Source organism: Galeopterus variegatus, unplaced genomic scaffold (genome assembly GCF_000696425.1).
Source record: "Galeopterus variegatus unplaced genomic scaffold, G_variegatus-3.0.2 Scaffold822, whole genome shotgun sequence".
Taxonomy (NCBI): domain Eukaryota; kingdom Metazoa; phylum Chordata; class Mammalia; order Dermoptera; family Cynocephalidae; genus Galeopterus; species Galeopterus variegatus.
The window spans coordinates 423,598-445,578 of NW_007726933.1; the positions used below are offsets into that span (position 1 = coordinate 423,598).

The 21,981-nt window shown below is 42.0% G+C and overlaps 1 protein-coding gene across 2 annotated transcripts in view; it reads right to left on the minus strand.

The window, feature by feature from the left end:
• The window catches only part of SAMD4A (sterile alpha motif domain containing 4A), a 105,231-nt gene that overhangs the window by 71,786 nt on the left and 11,464 nt on the right, over positions 1 to 21,981 (minus strand). The window contains exon 1 of one of the 2 annotated variants that reach the window (XM_008572696.1): positions 18,391 to 18,906. In XM_008572696.1, the coding sequence (XP_008570918.1) occupies positions 18,391 to 18,802 (412 nt within the window). In that variant the 5' untranslated portion in view covers positions 18,803 to 18,906. Of the gene's footprint in view, positions 1 to 18,390; positions 18,910 to 21,981 lie in introns of those variants that run through there. The other variant, XM_008572695.1, reaches the window with a different exon arrangement.

Here is a 21,981-nt window from a genome sequence, read left to right on the forward strand (position 1 = left end):
TTTATGCAGATGTTATCTCTGTTCCTTCTGGAAACACTAAAATGATAGCAAAGGCATAAGCCCATGAAGACAAAGAATGCAGAAGAGAAAATGACAGGCGATGATAAGGCTATCAGCAGACCACTGAAGTCAACGAAATGCTGAAAGCTGGAAAACAGGACACGGGGAACTGACTCAGTAGACCAAAGAAAGGTGACACATATGCCTATGGCAAGGTAAGCATGACGGTTCATGCTGCATAACTTCCAAGCAGCTAAGGACCCAGAAGTCACCTCTGAAGGCAAGAGTGCAGGGAGGGGCCAAAAATAGGAGTTTTGGGGAATTTGGTGCTAACCCATTTGTAGATGATCTGCTTCGGGGTTGCAGTTTGTGCACAGAAAAAAAAGGAGAAGAAAATAGGAGGTATGATAGAAAGTATGTCTAAGGTACAGGGAGACCCTTACATTCACCCTCCACCTCACAAAACCAGGTGACTGTCATCTTAGCACCTTTCTCCTAACAGCCCCTAGAACCCTGACAGCCAGGACTGTGTGTCCTGGGAGGAGGTTGTAGGATTCCTCTAGAGGAAATGAGCTAGTCCATAAGGAAAGAACTACAGATGGTGATCTGTGTGAACTACCAAAAAACAGCCAGGCTGATCTCCCTGTGGTGAAATCCACACACACACGGTTCTAGTGCCTTTCTCTTAAATGAAAGGAAAGACAAGGATCAACAGATAACTGAGGCCTGCCTCTTGCTTGAGAGTCCAAAGCAAACAGAAAAAGAAACTGGGGGCAGAAGAAAACTCCAAAAATCAAATGTAATATCTTCAGAGATAGTAGAAATGAATATTTGAGATATTAGAAAGGAATATTCAAAGAACAAGAGAGTACGAGAGTCCAAAGCAAACAGAAAAAGAAACTGGGGGCAGAAGAAAACTCCAAAAATCAAATGTAATATCTTTAGAGATAGTAGAAATGAATATTTGAGATATTAGAAAGGAATATTCAAAGAACAAGAGAGTACTCTCAGAATCCGAAAATGTGATAGCAGAGATTTAAAATTATATGGGAGCTTTGGAAGATAAAGTTATAAGACTCACCCAGAGAGTAGAACAAAAAGATTGAAAATGGAACAAAACAACAACAACAACAAAACCCAAACAGGAGAGGAATAGTTAAGGAAATTAGAGGACCAATGGAGAAGAGCTATTTTCTGAGCCCTTGAAAGAGAGAAGACAGAAAGTAAGAGGAAGTTATTTTTAAAATTTGAGAAAATTTCCTAGAACTGAAGAAACACAAGTTTTTAGACTAGGAGGGCTAGACTGAGGGAAACTGGCAGACAGCAGTTGGAGGTTAGAAGCCTCCAGGAAGGATGTCTTCAAGAAAAAGATTGTACTTAGACCTAGAGAGAACTTCTACAGTGGCTTATGGTGGTGCTTATTATCCCCTTTGTACTTTGAGGAAATCAAGGCCAAGAGAGGGTTAAGGCATTTCTCCAAGGTCACACAGCTAGTAATCAGTGGCACTGGGATGCAAACCCAGGTGAATCTGACTCCAAAGCATGTACTCTGAACCACAACTCGATATTGCCTGAGTCCTTGCTAGACTCTTATTCTGCCATCCAGTGTATTAGCAACTCTGCCAGCACTGTGCAATTGGCACATGTTCCTGAACATATGAGAGTATAACAAAGAAGGGAATGTCAAGAAGTGTGGGGTCATTTGTCTCAACTCTCCCTTCAATCCTAGAAACCAGGCCACCTCTATTGCTAGATTTGGGAGTTGTGGATCAGAGTTGGGGCAATTCTGGAAAGTCAGACTCATCTTTGAATTACTGGACTTGAGAAAAAGCAAAGTTCTCCAGCTCTGCAGAAAGACTTCAACTCTACTCTGTCATGGGCTTAGGGATATGATTCCCATAGGGACCCTCATGACCATCATGGACTCATTTGAGGTAGAAATTTTGCCAGTTCCAATTGGATACACTTGGCATTGGGATTCTTTAGATNCTCTTAAATGAAAGGAAAGACAAGGATCAACAGATAACTGAGGCCTGCCTCTTGCTTGAGAGGAGAGTCCAAAGCAAACAGAAAAAGAAACTGGGGGCAGAAGAAAACTCCAAAAATCAAATGTAATATCTTTAGAGATAGTAGAAATGAATATTTGAGATATTAGAAAGGAATATTCAAAGAACAAGAGAGTACTCTCAGAATCCGAAAATGTGATAGCAGAGATTTAAAATTATATGGGAGCTTTGGAAGATAAAGTTATAAGACTCACCCAGAGAGTAGAACAAAAAGATTGAAAATGGAACAAAACAACAACAACAACAAAACCCAAACAGGAGAGGAATAGTTAAGGAAATTAGAGGACCAATGGAGAAGAGCTATTTTCTGAGCCCTTGAAAGAGAGAAGACAGAAAGTAAGAGGAAGTTATTTTTAAAATTTGAGAAAATTTCCTAGAACTGAAGAAACACAAGTTTTTAGACTAGGAGGGCTAGACTGAGGGAAACTGGCAGACAGCAGTTGGAGGTTAGAAGCCTCCAGGAAGGATGTCTTCAAGAAAAAGATTGTACTTAGACCTAGAGAGAACTTCTACAGTGGCTTATGGTGGTGCTTATTATCCCCTTTGTACTTTGAGGAAATCAAGGCCAAGAGAGGGTTAAGGCATTTCTCCAAGGTCACACAGCTAGTAATCAGTGGCACTGGGATGCAAACCCAGGTGAATCTGACTCCAAAGCATGTACTCTGAACCACAACTCGATATTGCCTGAGTCCTTGCTAGACTCTTATTCTGCCATCCAGTGTATTAGCAACTCTGCCAGCACTGTGCAATTGGCACATGTTCCTGAACATATGAGAGTATAACAAAGAAGGGAATGTCAAGAAGTGTGGGGTCATTTGTCTCAACTCTCCCTTCAATCCTAGAAACCAGGCCACCTCTATTGCTAGATTTGGGAGTTGTGGATCAGAGTTGGGGCAATTCTGGAAAGTCAGACTCATCTTTGAATTACTGGACTTGAGAAAAAGCAAAGTTCTCCAGCTCTGCAGAAAGACTTCAACTCTACTCTGTCATGGGCTTAGGGATATGATTCCCATAGGGACCCTCATGACCATCATGGACTCATTTGAGGTAGAAATTTTGCCAGTTCCAATTGGATACACTTGGCATTGGGATTCTTTAGATCCTTTAAGTTGAAGATAAATGTGGGTATCAAGCAGGTTTCTTTTAGAGTTCTGACACCTCACGCAAGAGCCCATTAAAACCCTTGCCAATCTCGATAATACCAGGAGGCTGAGTCTGAGCTGACTGATCTAAAAGTAGAAGGGGCAGAGGGGAAAGGTGTTCCTTTTCACCATTCTCTCTTACAGTCACGATTCTTAAGCAAACTGCCCCAGCAAATGCTTCACTTCTCTCAGTCTATGTCATTTAGGGTGGCAGAGTGTCTCATAGGGGTTAACATTTCCAGAAGTAAGCCATTTACCCAATATGATGAGGTGGAGTTGGAAAAAACCGACCTGTACCCAAAAGCAATCTCCTGGGTCAAGGAATTTCGGCTGCCCTTTTGCTTGAAGTCACACCAGTTTGAAAGTTCAACCCCTGAGCATGTAAAGCTTTTTGATCCTAAGCCATTGCAGGGGCATCCAAAAATACGAAGCCTTGATTCAGGACAGGAACATATCTTTCTTCTTGGCCCCTTTGTGGCTATCTTTCCAGTAGTGAAGACCCAAGGAGCAATTGTGAAATCCTTTACTTGCTCTATTCTTTAAGAAAAAGCATTTATTCCTTGTGTTGACCTTTCTAAAAAGTTTGTTCATGCAACTGTACGAGGATGGAAGGCAGCTCACATGCAGAGAAGTAGACGTGAATGAGGAGGTGGTCACGAGCATGCCCCCAGCATTGAGCCATCCCAGGAGAGCACTTAAAGAGCTTTTCTCTGGGCAACTGCTTCTCCAGTACCCCACAATTAGTCTGCTCTCTGAACTGCATACAGATCGAGTGGCTGAGGGAAGAGGAGCAAGAGAATAGCTCTAGAAGCAAATAAAAATTATGCAGCTGTCTCTAGCTATAGAGACAGAGGACAGAGTGAGATCACCAACAGAAAATTGAGGTAAGAACTGTGACCATACAAAGCTTTAAATTCTTCTTCACAAATCTCATAGGTTGAAAAGAAAGCCTTCAAGCGACACATCATTTGCTTGCAAGACATCTACTTTCTCTGCGTGTTCACAATACTCATTCCTGAACAACAGTAAGCTCTGCAATGAATGCTTACCTTGAATTGAAGATCTGCACCTCAGATCCACTTATGGGACTAGCTGGCTGGCCTCTATCACACTGTCAGTCTCGTACCCAAAATAGAGACACTCTTGGGAATCAAGAACTCTCAGGCTTTGAAGTTTAGCACAGAATGTTTTAAGATTTCAGGTGAAATTGGAACTATATTGCCAAAAGTAAACACATGCACAAATGTGGTCATTTTTATCCAGAGATCCCATCATTGTACTTGTGTGGTGAGCTCTGACTTTTAGATTCATAGTTGCATATAACATTCAGTGGGGGTGTTAAAATTATGTTGCTAAACCTACCAGGGTCAATGACAATATCACAGGCACAAAATAATTTCTTGAATAATGATGAACACATGTGAACAATTCTCTTTCTCATAATCGATCGCTGTAAGGCCTAATGAACACACCAGCATTCTTCCAACTTTCCAAGCATGCTGCAGTCGTGAGCACTCTCCCAATACACCCAGTGGATGGAGACTCAGGCAGCATTCCAGCTGAGCCCTCTCCTCAGTAAGCTACTTTCTGCAGCTCCTCAGTGTATTCAGGAAGGCTGCATTCTCTTCATGTAGAAACACAACTGAGGGGGGTGTTTTGGCCATCCAACTTTACATAAATGGGGCTTGTTAAAAACAGCAAAACAAAAGCCACCTCAATAATCCCAATGTACAGAGAACAATCAGAGAAGAAGGCTGTTATACATGTTGCAAAAACCACCTGCAGAAATTCTTTCAACATGTGTTATTGCAAATACTTCATAGATTATTAACTTTGATAGAGAATCTCAGGAACCAAAGACCTTAACCCCGGATTTGAAGAGTTCCTGCCAATGAAGATTAAGTAGCAACTAAGACAATTCATACCCTCAGCGACAGTGTTAGTCAATGGGAAAATAATTTGAGCCCAAAAAAGGTCATTGCAGGCAACTGGTCAGGAATACACCCACTCATAAAACGAGACATCTCTATAGTGCGAATTTTCTTTCATATGCTTCACCTTGATACCAACCATAGATAAGGAAAGTACACTCAGTTTCTTAATAGTCTCTTCCAGCCAGTCCTTTCCTTCTAAGGAAGTTTAATATCCAGGCTCTGTAAGAGAGTGTTGGGTGCCCTAGCAATCGGTCAATGCTAATCAGATACTGCCTTTCAGTCTCTGAGGGATACACATCTAATTTTATTTTTCATTTGGGTATAGCAAACATTGCATTAAAAAAAAAATCCAAAATGGGTAATAGTTTTTGAGATAGCCCCAAGGTTGCATATTCCTGCTTCTACTGTAGGAATGTCTCACTTGGTGGTACATGAATAACCACCAACATGCTGGAGATTTATCAGATTTCTTAAAACAAAGAACCCTTGAACAGTCCACTTTTCTTCCAAAAGAATCCCGTTATGATGAAACCACAATCCCAGAGCAAGAACTGCTTTCAAGTGGCCTGTGACCTGGATGCCAGGCAACTGAACCTGGTGACCCTCTGATTTTTTTTTTAAGATAGAGAATCCATATGTATAATTGCAGCATGCTCTGGAATTTCATCATCAAGACTTTAACCAGTATTTTTTTTTTTTGCCAATTTTCTTTTCAGAAAATATGGCACAAAGGAACTCATGATAGTATTTTTCCTATTAAACTTTAATATGTTTCTAAATTATCAAATCACTCCTTATTTAGCACCATTACTCCAGTCTAAGTCGCCCTGTCTTTTCTTTTGCGATATTTTTTTTTCCTCCTCTCTCTTCACTAACGTCCTCATATCTTTTTCATTGTATATATTTTTGAATAGATAATACATGGCCCTAACATGGTACTCACTTCAGATGGCAGAGTGAACAGTAATTCTCCCACCTAACCCTTGCTCACCAGACTTCTCAGTTTCACACTCCAGGTAGCAGTTACTGGTTTTCACATTCTTTTTAAAATGAAGGGGAACAAAATCATATCAGATTTTTCACTGAGTGTGTAGTAATGCTGCATATAGCAGGAGGATCTCTCCCTGGCCTTGACCATCCCACCTCTCTCAGCCATTCACTCTGCTCCCCCGCCCCACCCCAATGTGATGATCACGCGTGCTCTGTGAATTGGAGATTTTTCTACCCTAGAAGCATAGAATTAATGTGCTAAGAAAAATGGTTAGGGGTCATCCAAGCCCAGCCTTCATAAAGAAGTGGGAGTCCCCAAGAGTTTAAGATCACACTCCAAGTTAAAAGTGGACTGAGGGCCGGCCCGGTGGCGCACTGCTATAGTGCGCCGCTTGAGAAGTGCGGTGGCGCTCCCGCCGAGGGTTCAGATCCCACATACAGACCGGTTCCCGCTCACTGGCTGAGCTAGGCACAGGAGCAACACCGAGGGTTGCGATCCCGTTGCCGGTCCCGGTCCGGTACGGGGGCGACACTGAGGGTTGCGATCCGTTGCCGGACACAGAAAAAGACAAAAAGGGAAAAAAAAAAAAAAAGTGGACTGAATTTGCCAATCACTGAACTGCTCTTTTCACTATGGCACATTATTTTTCTTCCAAACACTCTGTACTCTTGAACTGGCCACATTTCCCTGGCCTGTATCTATGTGCATAGCCTCATTTATCCCTATTAAAGTCCTATTCTGCTACTTAAAGATCATTTTTATAAATTTAAATATATACTTATTATTAATTAAAAAAAATTTGCTGTTAGTAATAGATCCCAAAGAACCAACATCAACAAATTTTTACCTTACTCTTTATTCTTTCTTTTTTAAAAATCTGGTCCATCTAAAGGTATTTTGTAAAATATATCACTGAAACGATCCTTAAGAAGATATTGGTATTTGTAGAAAGCTGTCTGATTCCAAGTATCTTGATTTTAATTTAGCATATTAGAATAGCTTTGTCATAGGGCTGCCCCAGGGGTCCTATTCGACCAGTGTTTACTGCAGAGCCTGAGCTGGTGAAAGAAGCACCCCTTGCTATCATCAGCATTAACAACAGGTGCAGTAATAATAACAAGGGCTATCATTTGTTGAGCATCTCCTAGTGGCAAAGGCTTTACACACCTGAAACTGGGCAATTTATGAATAAATGAAATTTATTTCTTACATTTTTGGAAGCAGGGAAGTCCATGGTCCGGGGGGCACATTTGGTGAGGACCTTCTTCTAGGTGGGAACTCTTTACAGGGCCCCGTGGTGATTCAGACAAATCACATGGCAAGCATGACAAGAGCTCTTTAACGTGCTCACCTTATGAAGCCACGACTGCCACTCCTGTGACAACCTACTAAACCATTAACCCATTACTCCACAAATAGATTAATCCATCCATGAGGGTATAGTAATGATCCAATCACCTCTTAAACATTGCTATAGTCTGATTTCCCACCTTCTTAAAACTGTTAAAATGGGGATCGAGCTTCAATGAGTTTTGTGGTGACATTTGATCCACAGCAACGTATTTCTCATTTAATCATCACAACCATCCTAAGAAGCTTTCTTAACTCATTTTCACTTAACCAACTTGCTGGACCAAGTACTCTGCTTGACCTTTAAACAACTTATAGATGCTCATGGCTTACCTGCTCCTCCAGGACCGTAGTTTACTTGTGCCTTTCTTCTCCCCCCAGCTGACTTGCAGGTGTACCAAGGGTCATTTGAATTTGTTCCCAAACCTGTTTATGCCAGTTGTACTTATTGTAAATATGAGGGTACTTCAAAAAGTTTGTGGGAAAATAGAAATAAAAGATAAGACAAATATTTCCATGAATTTTTGAAGTACCTTCATACATGGTTTTAAAAAGTATTAAAGAAATGATGACATATGAGTTATAAAAAGTTAATTGTACAAAAACTTAGTTAAATGCTTTAGAAACACTGTATTTTTGCTTAAAAATTTACTATTGAATTTAGTGTGAGTGAGACAACTCTAAGCTAAAAATAAAGACCAGAATCTAGATTCCGATTGTTTTTGCAAATGCCTTCAAACTCCTGTTTCACTTAAAGAAAAAAATCAGAGACAATAATGCATTAAAGGTATGATTCATGCAGGAAAGACAAAGAGCAACATGTCAGGGACCCTATCCCCAAAGAAAGGGCCATCACGCTACACAGAAGACTGCAAATGAATGTACATATTTATGTTTTAAGTTGAAATAATATGTTTAAGGTTTTATTCTTTATGATTCTCTGCTTTAAACAGCTATTACAATGAACACATCAACTACACAGCCTGATCAAATCAATTAAAAGGAAAATTTGTTTATTCCCTTTTTATAGTTATGAAGGGAGGTCCAGAGGTCAAGTAACTTCTCCATAGCCATATATCTAGTTAGTGGTAGAGCTGGATTTTAAAACCAAGTAGTCTGACTCTAAAGCCATGTTCCTGATCAAGACTGCCTCATTGTTTATACCCAAACTTGAATATCAAAACACCACTCAGAGCCTTATAATTCCCTTTGTATAGCAGTGTCTCACTGTGCAAAGCTGAACACTCAGGCATAAAATAACCTGTTAGGAATCTTTTAGCTCCATATGGGTTTTGCTGGGCTTTTCCAAAAGGAAGCATCTCAGTAAGGCTGGCTGTGAAACAAATCTCAAAAGCAAATGCTGCGCTCTCATTGGCTCCACTTTCTAGTTCTAGCCATGAAATTTGTCTATGGAAATGGTCCAAACGTTTAGCAAGGAATGACTATCCCGGAGCATGTTGGGAGTTTTAGCCTTTCTCCAACCCAAAAACTCTTTATAGCATTTTCCAGATGTTCAAACTCCTGCCTATCTCACATCGCCATCCCCATCCCCTTCTCTTAATTGACTTATGCCTGAGATTTCCTGAAGCTGTATTTTGCCTAACAGAATGTTACAGGCTAGGGTGGGGATAGGGACATAGCAGGAATGATAGTGTTTAAGGGTTAGAAAATAGAGTCTGAATTGACAGTAGTTGCTGCCACTAAGATTTACCCTCACCTTGGTACCTGAAACCATGAAATTCAGGGATTTAATTTGCTTGATGTTAAAGATATCAAAGACATATATAAGCTACAGTTATGATACATCTTTCTTTAGTGCGACCTGAGTTTGGACCCCTCCACCCAGGAAGGCCAACAAGAAGCAACCTCTCAACCACTCCCCCCAAAATCCAGGCACTGGATACTCTAAGTAATTTTGGCTTTTTAACTTCTAATTTTGAAATTGTTATAGATTTGCAAGAAATCGTAAAGAGAGGTCCCTTATACCCATCATGCAGCTTCCCTCAAGGTGACATCTTACATAACTATAGTGCATTATCAAAACCAGGAAACTGACATTAATACAACAAAACTAACTAGACTATGGGCCTTACTCATACCTCAGCAGTTTTCACATGTACTAATTTTTTTGGTGTGAATTTGTGTATATCTCTTGTAGAGGTGTCTTTTCTTGCCTGGCCTGCCTAAAAGCTGCCAGATCTCTCTCCCCTGGAAGAGCTGGTTGCCTAAGGGGCCAATAGAAATGGAGGATTTTTTCTATTTGCAGATCTAGGGGCTCCCAAAGGAGCCAGCTTCCCTGAGATTCACTCCCACCCCTCACCTTGCCTGCTGAAGTAGTTTTGTTCTGAATTCTGCCTCTATGGGGCCTAGCAGAAATCCTTTCCATAAAGGAAAAGACCCCTCCACCCAGGAAGGCCAACAAGAAGCAACCTCTCAACCACTCCCCCCAAAATCCAGGCACTGGATACTCTAAGTAATTTTGGCTTTTTAACTTCTAATTTTGAAATTGTTATAGATTTGCAAGAAATCGTAAAGAGAGGTCCCATATACCCATCATGCAGCTTCCCTCAAGGTGACATCTTACATAGTATAGTGCATTATCAAAACCAGGAAACTGACATTAATACAACAAAACTAACTAGACTATGGGCCTTACTCATACCTCAGCAGTTTTCACATGTACTAATTTTTTTGGTGTGAATTTGTGTATAACTCTATGGCATTTCATCACATGTATAAATTTGTATAACTACCTTCATAATCAAGATCACAGTATGCTTTTAAAAGTTTGTTAGTATTGAAACTGATTTGGTAAAGTAAGTCACAAAAGGAGCAAGAGTAACAATGTCACTCAGATGATTATGACAGGAGGCTAAATAATCAATATTATTACCAAATATTTAGTGAATTCCTAGGGACATTTTCTCGTTTACTTTGGAAATTCATTATTTCATGAACATCTGCCTGCTGAGCTCAGAAATTTATTAAGTCCCCACTGTTCAGCAAACATTTATGGCAGGGAGGGCAGACAAGCTTCAGCTCACATGCCATCTCTTACTGAATTATAGTGGCTGCCTACGGGGGCACACTGAGGAGGATTCGGAGGCCACAGCTGGGCCTAGCAAGAGATAGCCATTATTGAACAGAGGTGCTCTGCTGTGGGACAGTAGCAGCTGAAAGCATGCCAGAAATTTGCCATCTCCAAAACTTCTGTGACTTTTTTTTTTTTGACTGATAAAGGGATTGCAACCCTCGGCATGGTGTGGTCTGCACCACGCTCAGCCAGTGAGTGCACTGGCCATCCCTATATAGGATCCGAACCCGTGGCCTCGGTGCTCCCAGCGCTGCACCCTCCTGAGTGAGCCACGGGGCCAGCCCCTTCTGTGACTTTTTGAACCACACAGTGTTCTAGGTGCTGGGAAAGAGAGATAAAGAAGACACAACCCCTGTCCCTAAGGATTTCATAATCAGGAAGGGCAGGTGAACATGTTGACCAAAGTCTGCAGCACGGAATGCTAAGAGCTGATATCGAGGTATGTGGGTCAGTGCAAAGCAAGCCCACAAGTGTCTCCTCTGTTGCAGGAGAAAAGCAGCAATTTTCTGTCACAGAAAAGCAGCAATTTGGGCTGGTCTCGGTCTGTATGTTGTACAAACCACCAAAGCTGTAGGTGGCTGGTCTATGTGGGGCAAATTCAGGGTCAGAGAAAAACAGGAGTCCACTAGCAACTCACTGAGTCAATCTCTGAGGATAGGATTAGCAGGGCAGGCATATAACTTGGATAGGAGCCAGATTCTGGGGCCTGACTGCCTGGGTTCAAATCCCAGCTCAACCACTTGGTCTATGATGCTGGTCAAGTTTGCACCCTCCTGAGTGAGCCACGGGGCCAGCCCCTTCTGTGACTTTTTGAACCACACAGTGTTCTAGGTGCTGGGAAAGAGAGATAAAGAAGACACAACCCCTGTCCCTAAGGATTTCATAATCAGGAAGGGCAGGTGAACATGTTGACCAAAGTCTGCAGCACGGAATGCTAAGAGCTGATATCGAGGTATGTGGGTCAGTGCAAAGCAAGCCCACAAGTGTCTCCTCTGTTGCAGGAGAAAAGCAGCAATTTTCTGTCACAGAAAAGCAGCAATTTGGGCTGGTCTCGGTCTGTATGTTGTACAAACCACCAAAGCTGTAGGTGGCTGGTCTATGTGGGGCAAATTCAGGGTCAGAGAAAAACAGGAGTCCACTAGCAACTCACTGAGTCAATCTCTGAGGATAGGATTAGCAGGGCAGGCATATAACTTGGATAGGAGCCAGATTCTGGGGCCTGACTGCCTGGGTTCAAATCCCAGCTCAACCACTTGGTCTATGATGCTGGTCAAGTTCCTTAACTTCTCCATCCCTGAGTTTCCTAATCTGTCAAATAGGGATAACAATCCTTGGGTTATGAGGATTAAATACGTTAATATTTATGTAAAGGGTTTTAAACAGTATCCAGGATATAGTAAACACTCTGTAGGTGTGTGCTATCATTGTTCATTTACTTTTTATGGTCTACACTACCAAATTTTTAAATTTTAAAAGTGCATCATTTTTATCATCAGAGAAACATCGATTGATATTAATAAAATAAATACTAACATTGTAAGCTGTACCATGAATCTGTAGAAGTGCATAGATCAAATGAAACATTTTGGGTTAATTTTGGTACCCAAAGTTTCTGAGTTCTTGTCTCATACTGGGCTAGCAGAAGTCAGCGTGCTTTCAAATCCAAATGAGAAAATAAGAAAAGTCAAGTATTGCAATGATTTGAATAGAAACAAGTTCATTTCATTTGTAGCTGCAGCACAAAGTTTTCTTCCAGGTCCGAGTCCACCAGTGAAGAGTAGAAAATGAAAGGCAGTCTGGGGCAAATGGAGTGGCACTGACCTCCATGCAAGGGAATTCTGCAGGCTCCTCAGAAAGCCAGGAAATACTTAACTCTTTTCCCGAATGGCTTACTTTTTCTATAGCAGACTTCAGACTGAGCCAGCTTCTATGCACCCTATCATTGGAATTGCTTGTGATGTCTGAAACAAAGTTGACCATGCCTCGTGTAAGGCTGGTCTTTTCTGGTCCCACAGGCTCATGATGAAGAACCTGCACATTCTTGCTCTCAGTCATCACACACCTGAGTAGCCTTACAAGGAGAACAAGGTACTGAAAAATACATTCTTCCCTCTCTCCTGAAGTGCCTTGATGCTATCCAAAATGGTGCTTAATAGACTTCTCAACCTGCCCAAACCATTCTTCTCTTACCTCATGGAAGAAAAGTCCTGCTCAAATGTCCTTGAGATCTCACTTGATTTAACCTCTGCAATCAATAAAAGATACTCTCACCTCTGAATGGATAAAAATAGGTTGATTCTCATTAGATTAGGACTTAGTTTTTGCCCCCTACTCTTAGACTCCTTAGTTTCCTTCAAAAACTCTGTGTGAACCCATCACCTATTTTTAATCCCTTCAAAACAAAATTTTTCTCCACCTCAAGGCTCCAATATCTGAAAATCAACATACACCCCAAGTCAAGCTTGTAGCTGGTTCATCTCTCTATCTTGTCATTAATCTCTTTGGAATCATTAACTCAGCTTTCTTCATCCCTTAAATGCCTATCATGTGCTAAGCACTCAGTTTACCTCTATTATACCTCCTTGATAAATCCAATGGTCAATTCTTGGTCCTCATCTCATTAGACCTATGAGTAACATTTCACTCAGTTGATCACTTTTCTCCTTGAAACATTCTCTTCATTTGCCTTGCAAGACACACAGTTGAGTTTTCTCCAACTTTGATGGTTTCTCCTTAGTTCCTCTACGGATGCCTCCTCTTTTCTCCAGCCTTCAGGTTAAAGTTCCCAGGCTCAGGGTCCTTAATTTTCTTCTTATTCTTTATCCCTGCCTTGGTAATCTCATTTAATCTCACAACTTCAAATACCACCCGTGTGCTGGTCACTCCCAAATGTCTATCTCAGATCAGTCCTCTCTCCCAAACTGCACGCCCATATATCCAACTGCCTATCCAACATCTCTGACTATCCAATAGACATGCCAAACTCATCATATATGACACTGAACTCCTGATCTTACCCGCAAACCTACTCTACTTGATAAAGATTTTCCCCATCTCAACTGATAGCAACACCAGTTGCTCAGGCAAAAAACATCCCTCCTTACGCCCTCCTTCGTTCTGTCTGGAAATCTTGTTGGCTCTGCTTTCAAAATATACCTAGACCCTGACTGCTTCTCACCCTTCTGATACAGCCATCCTGGTTTGAGCCATCAACATTTCTTGTCTGGATTACTGCAACAGCCTCTTAACTGGTCTTCGTGTTTCTGTCCTTGCCCTGGTATGATCTTTCCTAACACAGCTGCTGAAGAGGTCCCTTTAAAATGTGAGTCAGATCATGTCACGCATCTCTAACAGCTTCCTCCAGTAGCTTCCTGGTTTACCAGAGCAAAAGTCACAGTCCTTGCAGTGGCCTGTGGTGCTCTATAAGGATCTGTCCCTCCTCGTTATCTCTCCAACCTCCCCTACCACTGTCTACTTCACTCCTTTTCAGCCACCGGCCTTCTTGCCTTTCTCCAAATAAGCCAGGCACTTTTCTGTCTTATGATCTTTGCTCTCACTTTTTACCTGCCTGGAATAAATACTCATTACCCCCGACTCCCGCACCTCCTTCAAGTCTTTGCTAACACATCTCCTTCTCAATGAGGTCTACACTGACCACCCTGTTTCATACTATAACCACCTCACCACTTAGGCCTGATTCCTTACCTTACTCTTTTTCTTATTTCCATATCATTTGCTTTTTACCTGCCTGGAATAAATACTCATTACCCCCGACTCCCGCACCTCCTTCAAGTCATTGCTAACACATCTCCTTCTCAATGAGGTCTACACTGACCACCCTGTTTCATACTACAACCACCTCACCACTTAGGCCTGATTCCTTACCTTACTCTTTTTCTTATTTCCATATCATTTATCAATCCCTAAAGAATGGTGTAATTTACTTGTATACTATAATTCATATACACTAGACTGCCAGATCCATGAGGGGAGCCAACTTTGTCTTATCCACTGATGTGTCCCAAATGCCTTGAGCAGGCCAGGCATACAGTAGGTGCTCAATAAACATATTCTAAGTGAATGAACAAGTAAGTGAACCAATAATGTATGTCTGAGTCAATACAGAATCCTAATCCTAATTGCACCTAGGAACATTTCTAGTATCCATTCCTTCTGCTTTGTACCTGCTCCTATCCTAATGATACTTTTATTACTTCACAACTGTTTACTTGCTATCCATCTGGTTTGCCCACAGACAAGCAACCCCCAGTATGGTGTTGCTCAGGTCACTTCCATGCCCACGGTGTAAATGCTCAACCTTTTCAGGGCCTCTCTGATCCCTCCCCTTGGTCTGGTTTTACTGTCTTCCTTCCCTTTGTGAGCCCCTCCCTCCTCTTCACTGTCCACCAACCCTGTCTGCACACTATAGCCTCTATCCCTTTGCACATAATGCATATTCTTACCCCAAGTGCCCCCCACTCCAATTCTTCTTCCCCTTTCCATCCTAGCTTAGTTCCCATTTCCTCTGCAAAAGCTTTCTTGACTCTCCAGTTCACGAGGGTCTCTCCATTCTGTACATTCACAGCACTTACAGTATAGACCCCACTCAACTGACACTCAACCCTATGTACCTTGTGGCAGTTCTTAGAGTATTATTTTACTGCATTTTGATATAACTCATGAATTGTTATGTGAAATTTCTATGGATAAGTCTGGTGCAAAGGGATATTTAATTTTTAATTGTGAGACTGCTATGTCTTCTCTCTCGAATTATATTACAGGTTCCCTGAAAGTGCAAATGGTGTCTTAGGCTTCCTTACATTTCTCATGGACTCACAGTGCTAGACACACAGCTGGTTGATAGAACGTATGTGCAGGGCAGTTGAATGATTTGGAATCCATATAGGGAGGAAGCTATGAATGCTAAGGCACTATGCTGAAGATAAAATGACCAAAGGAACAAAATACCAGTGGAATAACCGAAGGTTAAAAACAAAAACAAGGACTGTAAGGGGGCAGTTTTCTAGTTAGTTACTCTTCATTAGCTGTCATTTATGCGGCTGATAATTTGAAAATGTGTAGCACTAACTGACTTCAGTTCTTGTAACAAGGACTGTAAGGGGGCAGTTTTCTAGTTAGTTACTCTTCATTAACTGTCATTTATGCGGCTGATAATTTGAAAATGTGTAGCACTAACTGACTTCAGTTCTTGTAATCACATGGTTTTGTGCAGATTTTTTTTTTTCACTTTGAAAGAGGTAAAAAATGGTAGCTCTCCAGTGCAATAGAAGAAGCTTTAAGTCCAGCCCATTTTTCTTTTGCAGTGGAATGGACACAAGCATGTTCAAGGCCCCCGGACTACTCTGCATGGCCCAGGTTCAGGGAAAGGTGCTTATCTCAGGTGACCTTCAGGACTGAAAATGAGGGCACAGACTCTGGATATCAGTGTTAGCACTTTGCTCCATCCTGTCTTCCCCAGTTTCTTTCATTTATTTACCTGGCAGACAACTATTGATGCTTACTGTTGCCACTCTGGTCAGGGCTGGGTGTTTACAAAATCTTCTTTACCCTCATCACAACCCTCGAAGGTTCCCATTTTACAAATGAGGAACCTTGTTCAGAGAAGTTCAATAACTTGGCCAGGTTGTGGTTAGCAAATTGTAGGTCTGGGATTTGGATCTAGGAGCGTGTTGATGCCGAAGTCCTTGTTCTTTCCACTGGGTAGGCTGCCTCCCAGGTGCTCAGTGTTGATACAGACACAAAGAAACCAATGACCAAAAGTAATCTGATGAACACAATTGAACCACCATGACAATGCTGAGGAGCACAGCAGTGCATTAATGTTTTGTTAAAGAGATATTATTGAAATAGAAATGTGGACATAACCTAAGTGAATGAAACTTTCTGGAGAGATCTAAGTTCTCATCTCCTTCACTGATACTCGGAAGGAGGGTCCCAACCCCTTTCTTCTTCCAGAGATATCTAATCTAGTCATCTGGTTAAACCTCAGAATACTTTTCAGCTCAAGTACTACAAAGGGGTTCAAAGGTCAGGAAGGCCATGACAGTCATCTGTAAATTTCTTCCCCTCCATTGGGTTGGGTGGCCACAGTGAGAAATAAGTGCCTGCTGATTACATTCTGATGACCATCTTAAATGTACTAATCTTGTCATGACCCAACCTCAAATGTATGAATCAGTAGATGAGAATGTGTGATGAGTCAAGGCTAATTTCAAGACAAATGGCATAAAACTCAACCCCTTAAAATCCAAAAGACCATGTTTTGAGAGGGCAGGTGGTTCAGAGCTTGCATCTTTCCCAGCTATCAAAAAGTTTTACAACAATTACTAGATCCCATCACTGACCCAGGAAACTCAGGCCAATATACTCTGTCATCTGCCTGCATGTGTCTGCTTTAATAGTCCCAGCCATTACTCCATGTCACAGAGGCTAGTGAAAATAGTTCTTGCTTGATTACTAGACTATGAAAGAGATGGACTGCCATCAGATCCTCTTACCTAATAAAGTAATGATGCAATAATCAACTAATTCCCCAAATATGCAAGATACCAATACCTAAATGTAAAAAATCAAAAAAAGAATTTTAAAAATCTCATGTCATAGCAATATCAATGCAGTATCTTAATTATTTCGTTGTTTATTCTACTAAGCTACTGTTGCAATTAATGTAGTTCTACTTCAACACTCCTAGGTATTTGACAAAGCCATTTAAAGAGGCCCAGGAGCCAGAAGATCCAAGTGCAGGTACAGGCCAAGAAGGCCTCACTGCCAAACATCAGTCCTCTCATCTCTTTTAACTGGAGGTTCCTGCATGTTGACACATAAGGTCTGATCGCAAAAGTTTTACCCAAGAAAGTTATCTCCCAGTGACACTGTATTCATGGACACTCTCAAACTAGCATCAAGGAATACAGTTTGATGATGGCCCCCCCCTCCCATTGCTGTTTTACAGGCATGAAAGGTGTGTTTGTCACTTTGCTCAGCCTAAGTGGGGAGCCACAGAGAGGACTCCCAGTCCCAGTGCCCAGCTGTGGGCACAGTACTTTGCTTCAGTGGTCAAAACAGCGGAGGACAGGCCTCTGCTCTCCCTCCCACAAAGCAGGTCCTGACCCTTCTCTCCTAAGGGGTCACAATGAGTGAGAGGAGATCCACAGCATTCACACCAGACCACAGCACAGAGCAGCATTCGCAGTTAGCAAACCTGCTCCTCCTGGTTGGGAGCAAAAGTTTCCCTGACAGCTGGGGATTAAAACCAGGAAATGCAAGGGGAGGGAACATTCCAGGGTGAAATAAAAAACAAAAATAAAAATAAAAGAGAAAGAAAAAAAAAAAAAAGAAAAAAATTAAAAAAGAAAAAGAAAATGCACAAAGCCCATGAGGCGGGCTGGTTAACCATGGGTTAGAATCAGGTTTAGAGAATCACACGTTAACTCTGTGTCTCAGCAAATCCAAAAACCCCAGGGTGAAAGACATGTGGGTAAAAGCCATTTATATTTGTGGAAATTTCCCTCTTTCACCATTTATTCTCTTTTTCGCTTATTTCTTTGTTTTTGGTCTGTTTGTAACCCAAACTGGTTACCATTAATCACTTTTACCTGCCCAGCATTTTCATCCTTCCAGAGTCAAAGAGCAACAAATATGGGGTCCAAAGAACCCTTTCCCACAGCCAATTCCAACCAGCCCTTCTCTCCCAGGGTCACAGGGTGCTCAGAGCAGACACTGTCAGCCGGACATGCCACACAAAGCAAGCCACCAAACCAGACTGCGTTTAAAGGACTTCTAGGCGACTTACTTGTACTTGTGCTGGTTCCAATCGTATTGATTGTGGTGGGGACGGATGAGGAGGAGTAGAGGGGCACATGGCCATTCTCACACCCCAGGCTTTTGTCCTGCCAGTTGGAGGCGTTGATGCAAATCCCAGAATCCCGAGAGTTTTGCCACCCATTGAGCTTGTCATCGGAGTTTTGTCTTTGGTGATAGTAGTGCGTCTGCCCATAATCCACAGAGTCCGAGCGGCCTCGGTTCTGGCTGCCAAAGCTGGTCGATGTGCGGTCCTCCAAGTGATTCAGCCACATGGCTAAAGCACTGCGGTCTTCCAACGAAGTGGCTGGATGGATCAAAGCATAGGAAAGCAGCTGCCTGCTCTCCTCGATGTGCTGGTTGTGTTCAATAGAGTGTGCCAGGATTTTGGGCAGCAGTTTCATATACTCTACTTTTGCATCGAGGTTTCCTGGCTTCAGCAAAGGCAGGTGAGTTAACAGGAGGGAAATCACTTTATCCTTGGATTCCTGTTGCCATTGGTTAATGATTCCTGAGAAGGAAAATATACAGGGCAAATGAGCAAATACACCCACAAAGACACTAAACACCACATGCTAAGGAGAACTTCTGTGGATTAGATTCCCAGTCTATGCACCCTGGCTAAATTTTCTCCAAACAGCCTGTGCACTGGATTGGATAACTGGCCTCAGGCTTCTAGGGTCCAGGGACTTCAGTGAAACACAGATCAAACATTCTTACATGTCTGGGTGCTCAATCTAATTCTCATTCACGTCTCCAAAGAGGCAATGACTATTTTGGTACAAACAAATGGAATTCACAGCCATGCTTTTCTTAGAAAAGTCTAGCCCCACCCCCAGATAGACAGAGGACTAAGACTAAGAAACTCCATAGAAAAGTGCATGTAACAAGGGTCCACCTGCCAGAGTCCTTGGGGTGAGGCTGCCTCCCCTCACCCAGACATCTATTGAAAAGTGACTCAAATCCTGGCAAAGGCATTTGTATAAAATTGGTAAAACTCCCTAGATGGAGAAATCTGTCAGGAAAAACAGGACTCCCCTCATGTGGTTGGGTAAACGTGCACCTTTCTCCTAAGAAGCTGATTCAGAGGAACCACTGTGGGGTCAAAGGAGGAATTAGCAAGCATCCAACACTCTGCTCCAGGTGCACTGCTGGTCACACAGGATAAGTAGGCTGTTTTTCTTTATGTGAGGATCTGTTTTCTTTTTTTTAAAAAAAATTGTGGTAAAATACACATAATATTGACCATTTTTAACCATTTTAAGTGTACGGTTCAGTGGCATTGAGTACACTCACCATGATGTACAACCATCACCACCATCCATCCCTAGACCTTCATCTTCCCAAACTGAAATTCTGTCCCCATTGAACAATTCTCCACTGCCCCCTCCCCCTAGCCCCTGGAAACCACCATTCTATTTTTTCTCTCTGAGTCTGACTATTCTAGGTACATCAGAGAAGTGGAATCATAATTGTCCTTTTGTGACACTGTCTTATTTCACTGAGCATAATGTCCTCAAGTTTCATTCATGTGAAGATTTGTTTTTAACACAATCACAAGGATCCCTCTGTCCCCCCCCCCCAACTAAAAATCTAAACAATGCACTTTGTGTTGATTGGCTTTCGAGAAGTATCTTGTTCTGGAGGTTGATAGTTATCCATGGGTTCTGGGACCACAGCATAAGAAACTCCCTTCCAGAAAAGTCATCCCTGAAACCTGGAGACCTCACCTCTGGTCCACTGATGATGCTAAAGGGCTAGAGCTGGGCAGTCCTGGCTTTCACACAATATCTGCAGGGGTGGAAGGGGTTTCTAGAATTTAGCAGAAGGGCTTCATAATTCAAGCTAGGAACAAACATAACAGAACAAGCCTAAGGGTCACTGTTGACCATAAGCTACAAATGCATCAGGCTGTACTGCAAGGCCTCTCAAGAGCACAGGAAAGAACACTTTCAAAAAAAGTATGAGCATAAGAGGGATGGTGTATCATGAACGAGCGTGGGCGTTGGAATCAGGCAAACCTGTGTACCAACCCCAGGTCTGCCACTTAACTTGTGGTGGGATCTTGGTAAGTTACTTAACGTCTCTGAGCTGCTTCTGTCTCTCCAGTCAAGAGCGGTACAAACAGCACTTGTGCCTCCTTGTGCTTTTGGATTAAATGAGGTAAAGTATCAAAAGGACCAGTCAAGTACTTGGTGGAAGTAACTTCTACCGGTCTCTGCATTAGGCAGACCCACATTAAAGTGATGTGGGTGGTTTTGGATACCACGTTTTAAAAGTAATATAGAGAAATCAGAGAATGATGCAGGGAAAGTCATTAAAAATTACCAAAGAGTTGGAAAAGAGCTAGAAAGTCAAAAGGTGAAAGAAAATGGAGTTATTGTGTTTACAACAATAGGAAAAGACGTTCACTCTCTTCAAGTGGGGATTTCATCAGGTGACGCTGAAGAGTCAACTTTTTAAAGTAGAAGCCTCCGAACCGAGGCAGGAGAGATTAAGATAGGATGAGGTGAAGAACTGAGCTGCCAGAATAATAAAAGACTCAGAGTCGCCAAGGAAGCCTCTAGAATCTCTGTGCTAGGGATTTGTATAATAGAGCTAGATGGTCTGGAGCAGCACCATCCAAAAGTAATATAATGTGAGCCATGTGTGGAATTTTAAACTTTCTAGTAGCCACATGAAAGAGTAAAAAGAACAAGGTGGAATTAATTCTAGTATTTTATTCAACCCAATATATCAAAATATTATCATTTCAACATGTATTTAATATAAAATTATTAATCAGATATTTTTCCATCTTTTTTATGTGTTAAGTCTTCAACATCCAGGGTGTATTTCATCACTGACAGCACATGTCAACCTGGCCTAGCCACAGCTGAAGTGCTCTGAAGCCATATGTGGCTGGTGGCTACTGAAACGGCTAGCACAGGGCTGGAGACACTCGGATGGGAAGGCAGGCAGGAGGGCACAGATGACCTCAGCAGGTCCCTCCTTGTTCCCTGACTCTATATTTAGCTAACTGCCACCTGACACAAGACAACCCTCGAGCATTCCCCTAGGTATAGCCTTCCTTTTAAAGTAGCTCTGAAAATGAAGAAAACACCAAATCTAACTTTCTCATCGGTATGTTTTCAGCAAATAACAGGCATGATTTAAATGATAAATATGCTTAGAATAAAGATAAAATCTGTTCTTTAGGCTCAAGAGGCACTGGAAAGAAGCAAAAGGGGCTGAGAGGAAGATAAACCTATGTCATAAGCCAATACTAATCAAAGGAAGCTAATGTACACCCTTGAAAATGTACATTTAAAAATAAAATGTGGGTATAATCTTTAATAAGAATTTACAAGGAGGAAGAATTCCTGTTTCTGCTAGGTCATTTCCCTGTCTGGATATTCTACCCTTCTGCAAAAGGTCAGCCATGAAAAAAAATTCAGGAACAAAAAACGTAAATAGGACTCAGAGTGCAAACCAAACATGTCATCTCCACGAAACTGCTCTCGGCCAGGGATTAACCTGGGATTCAGAGGAGAGAAAAGCACAGCGAAGAGGAAGGAAAACCAGAGGCCGCTGGCCCGGGTCC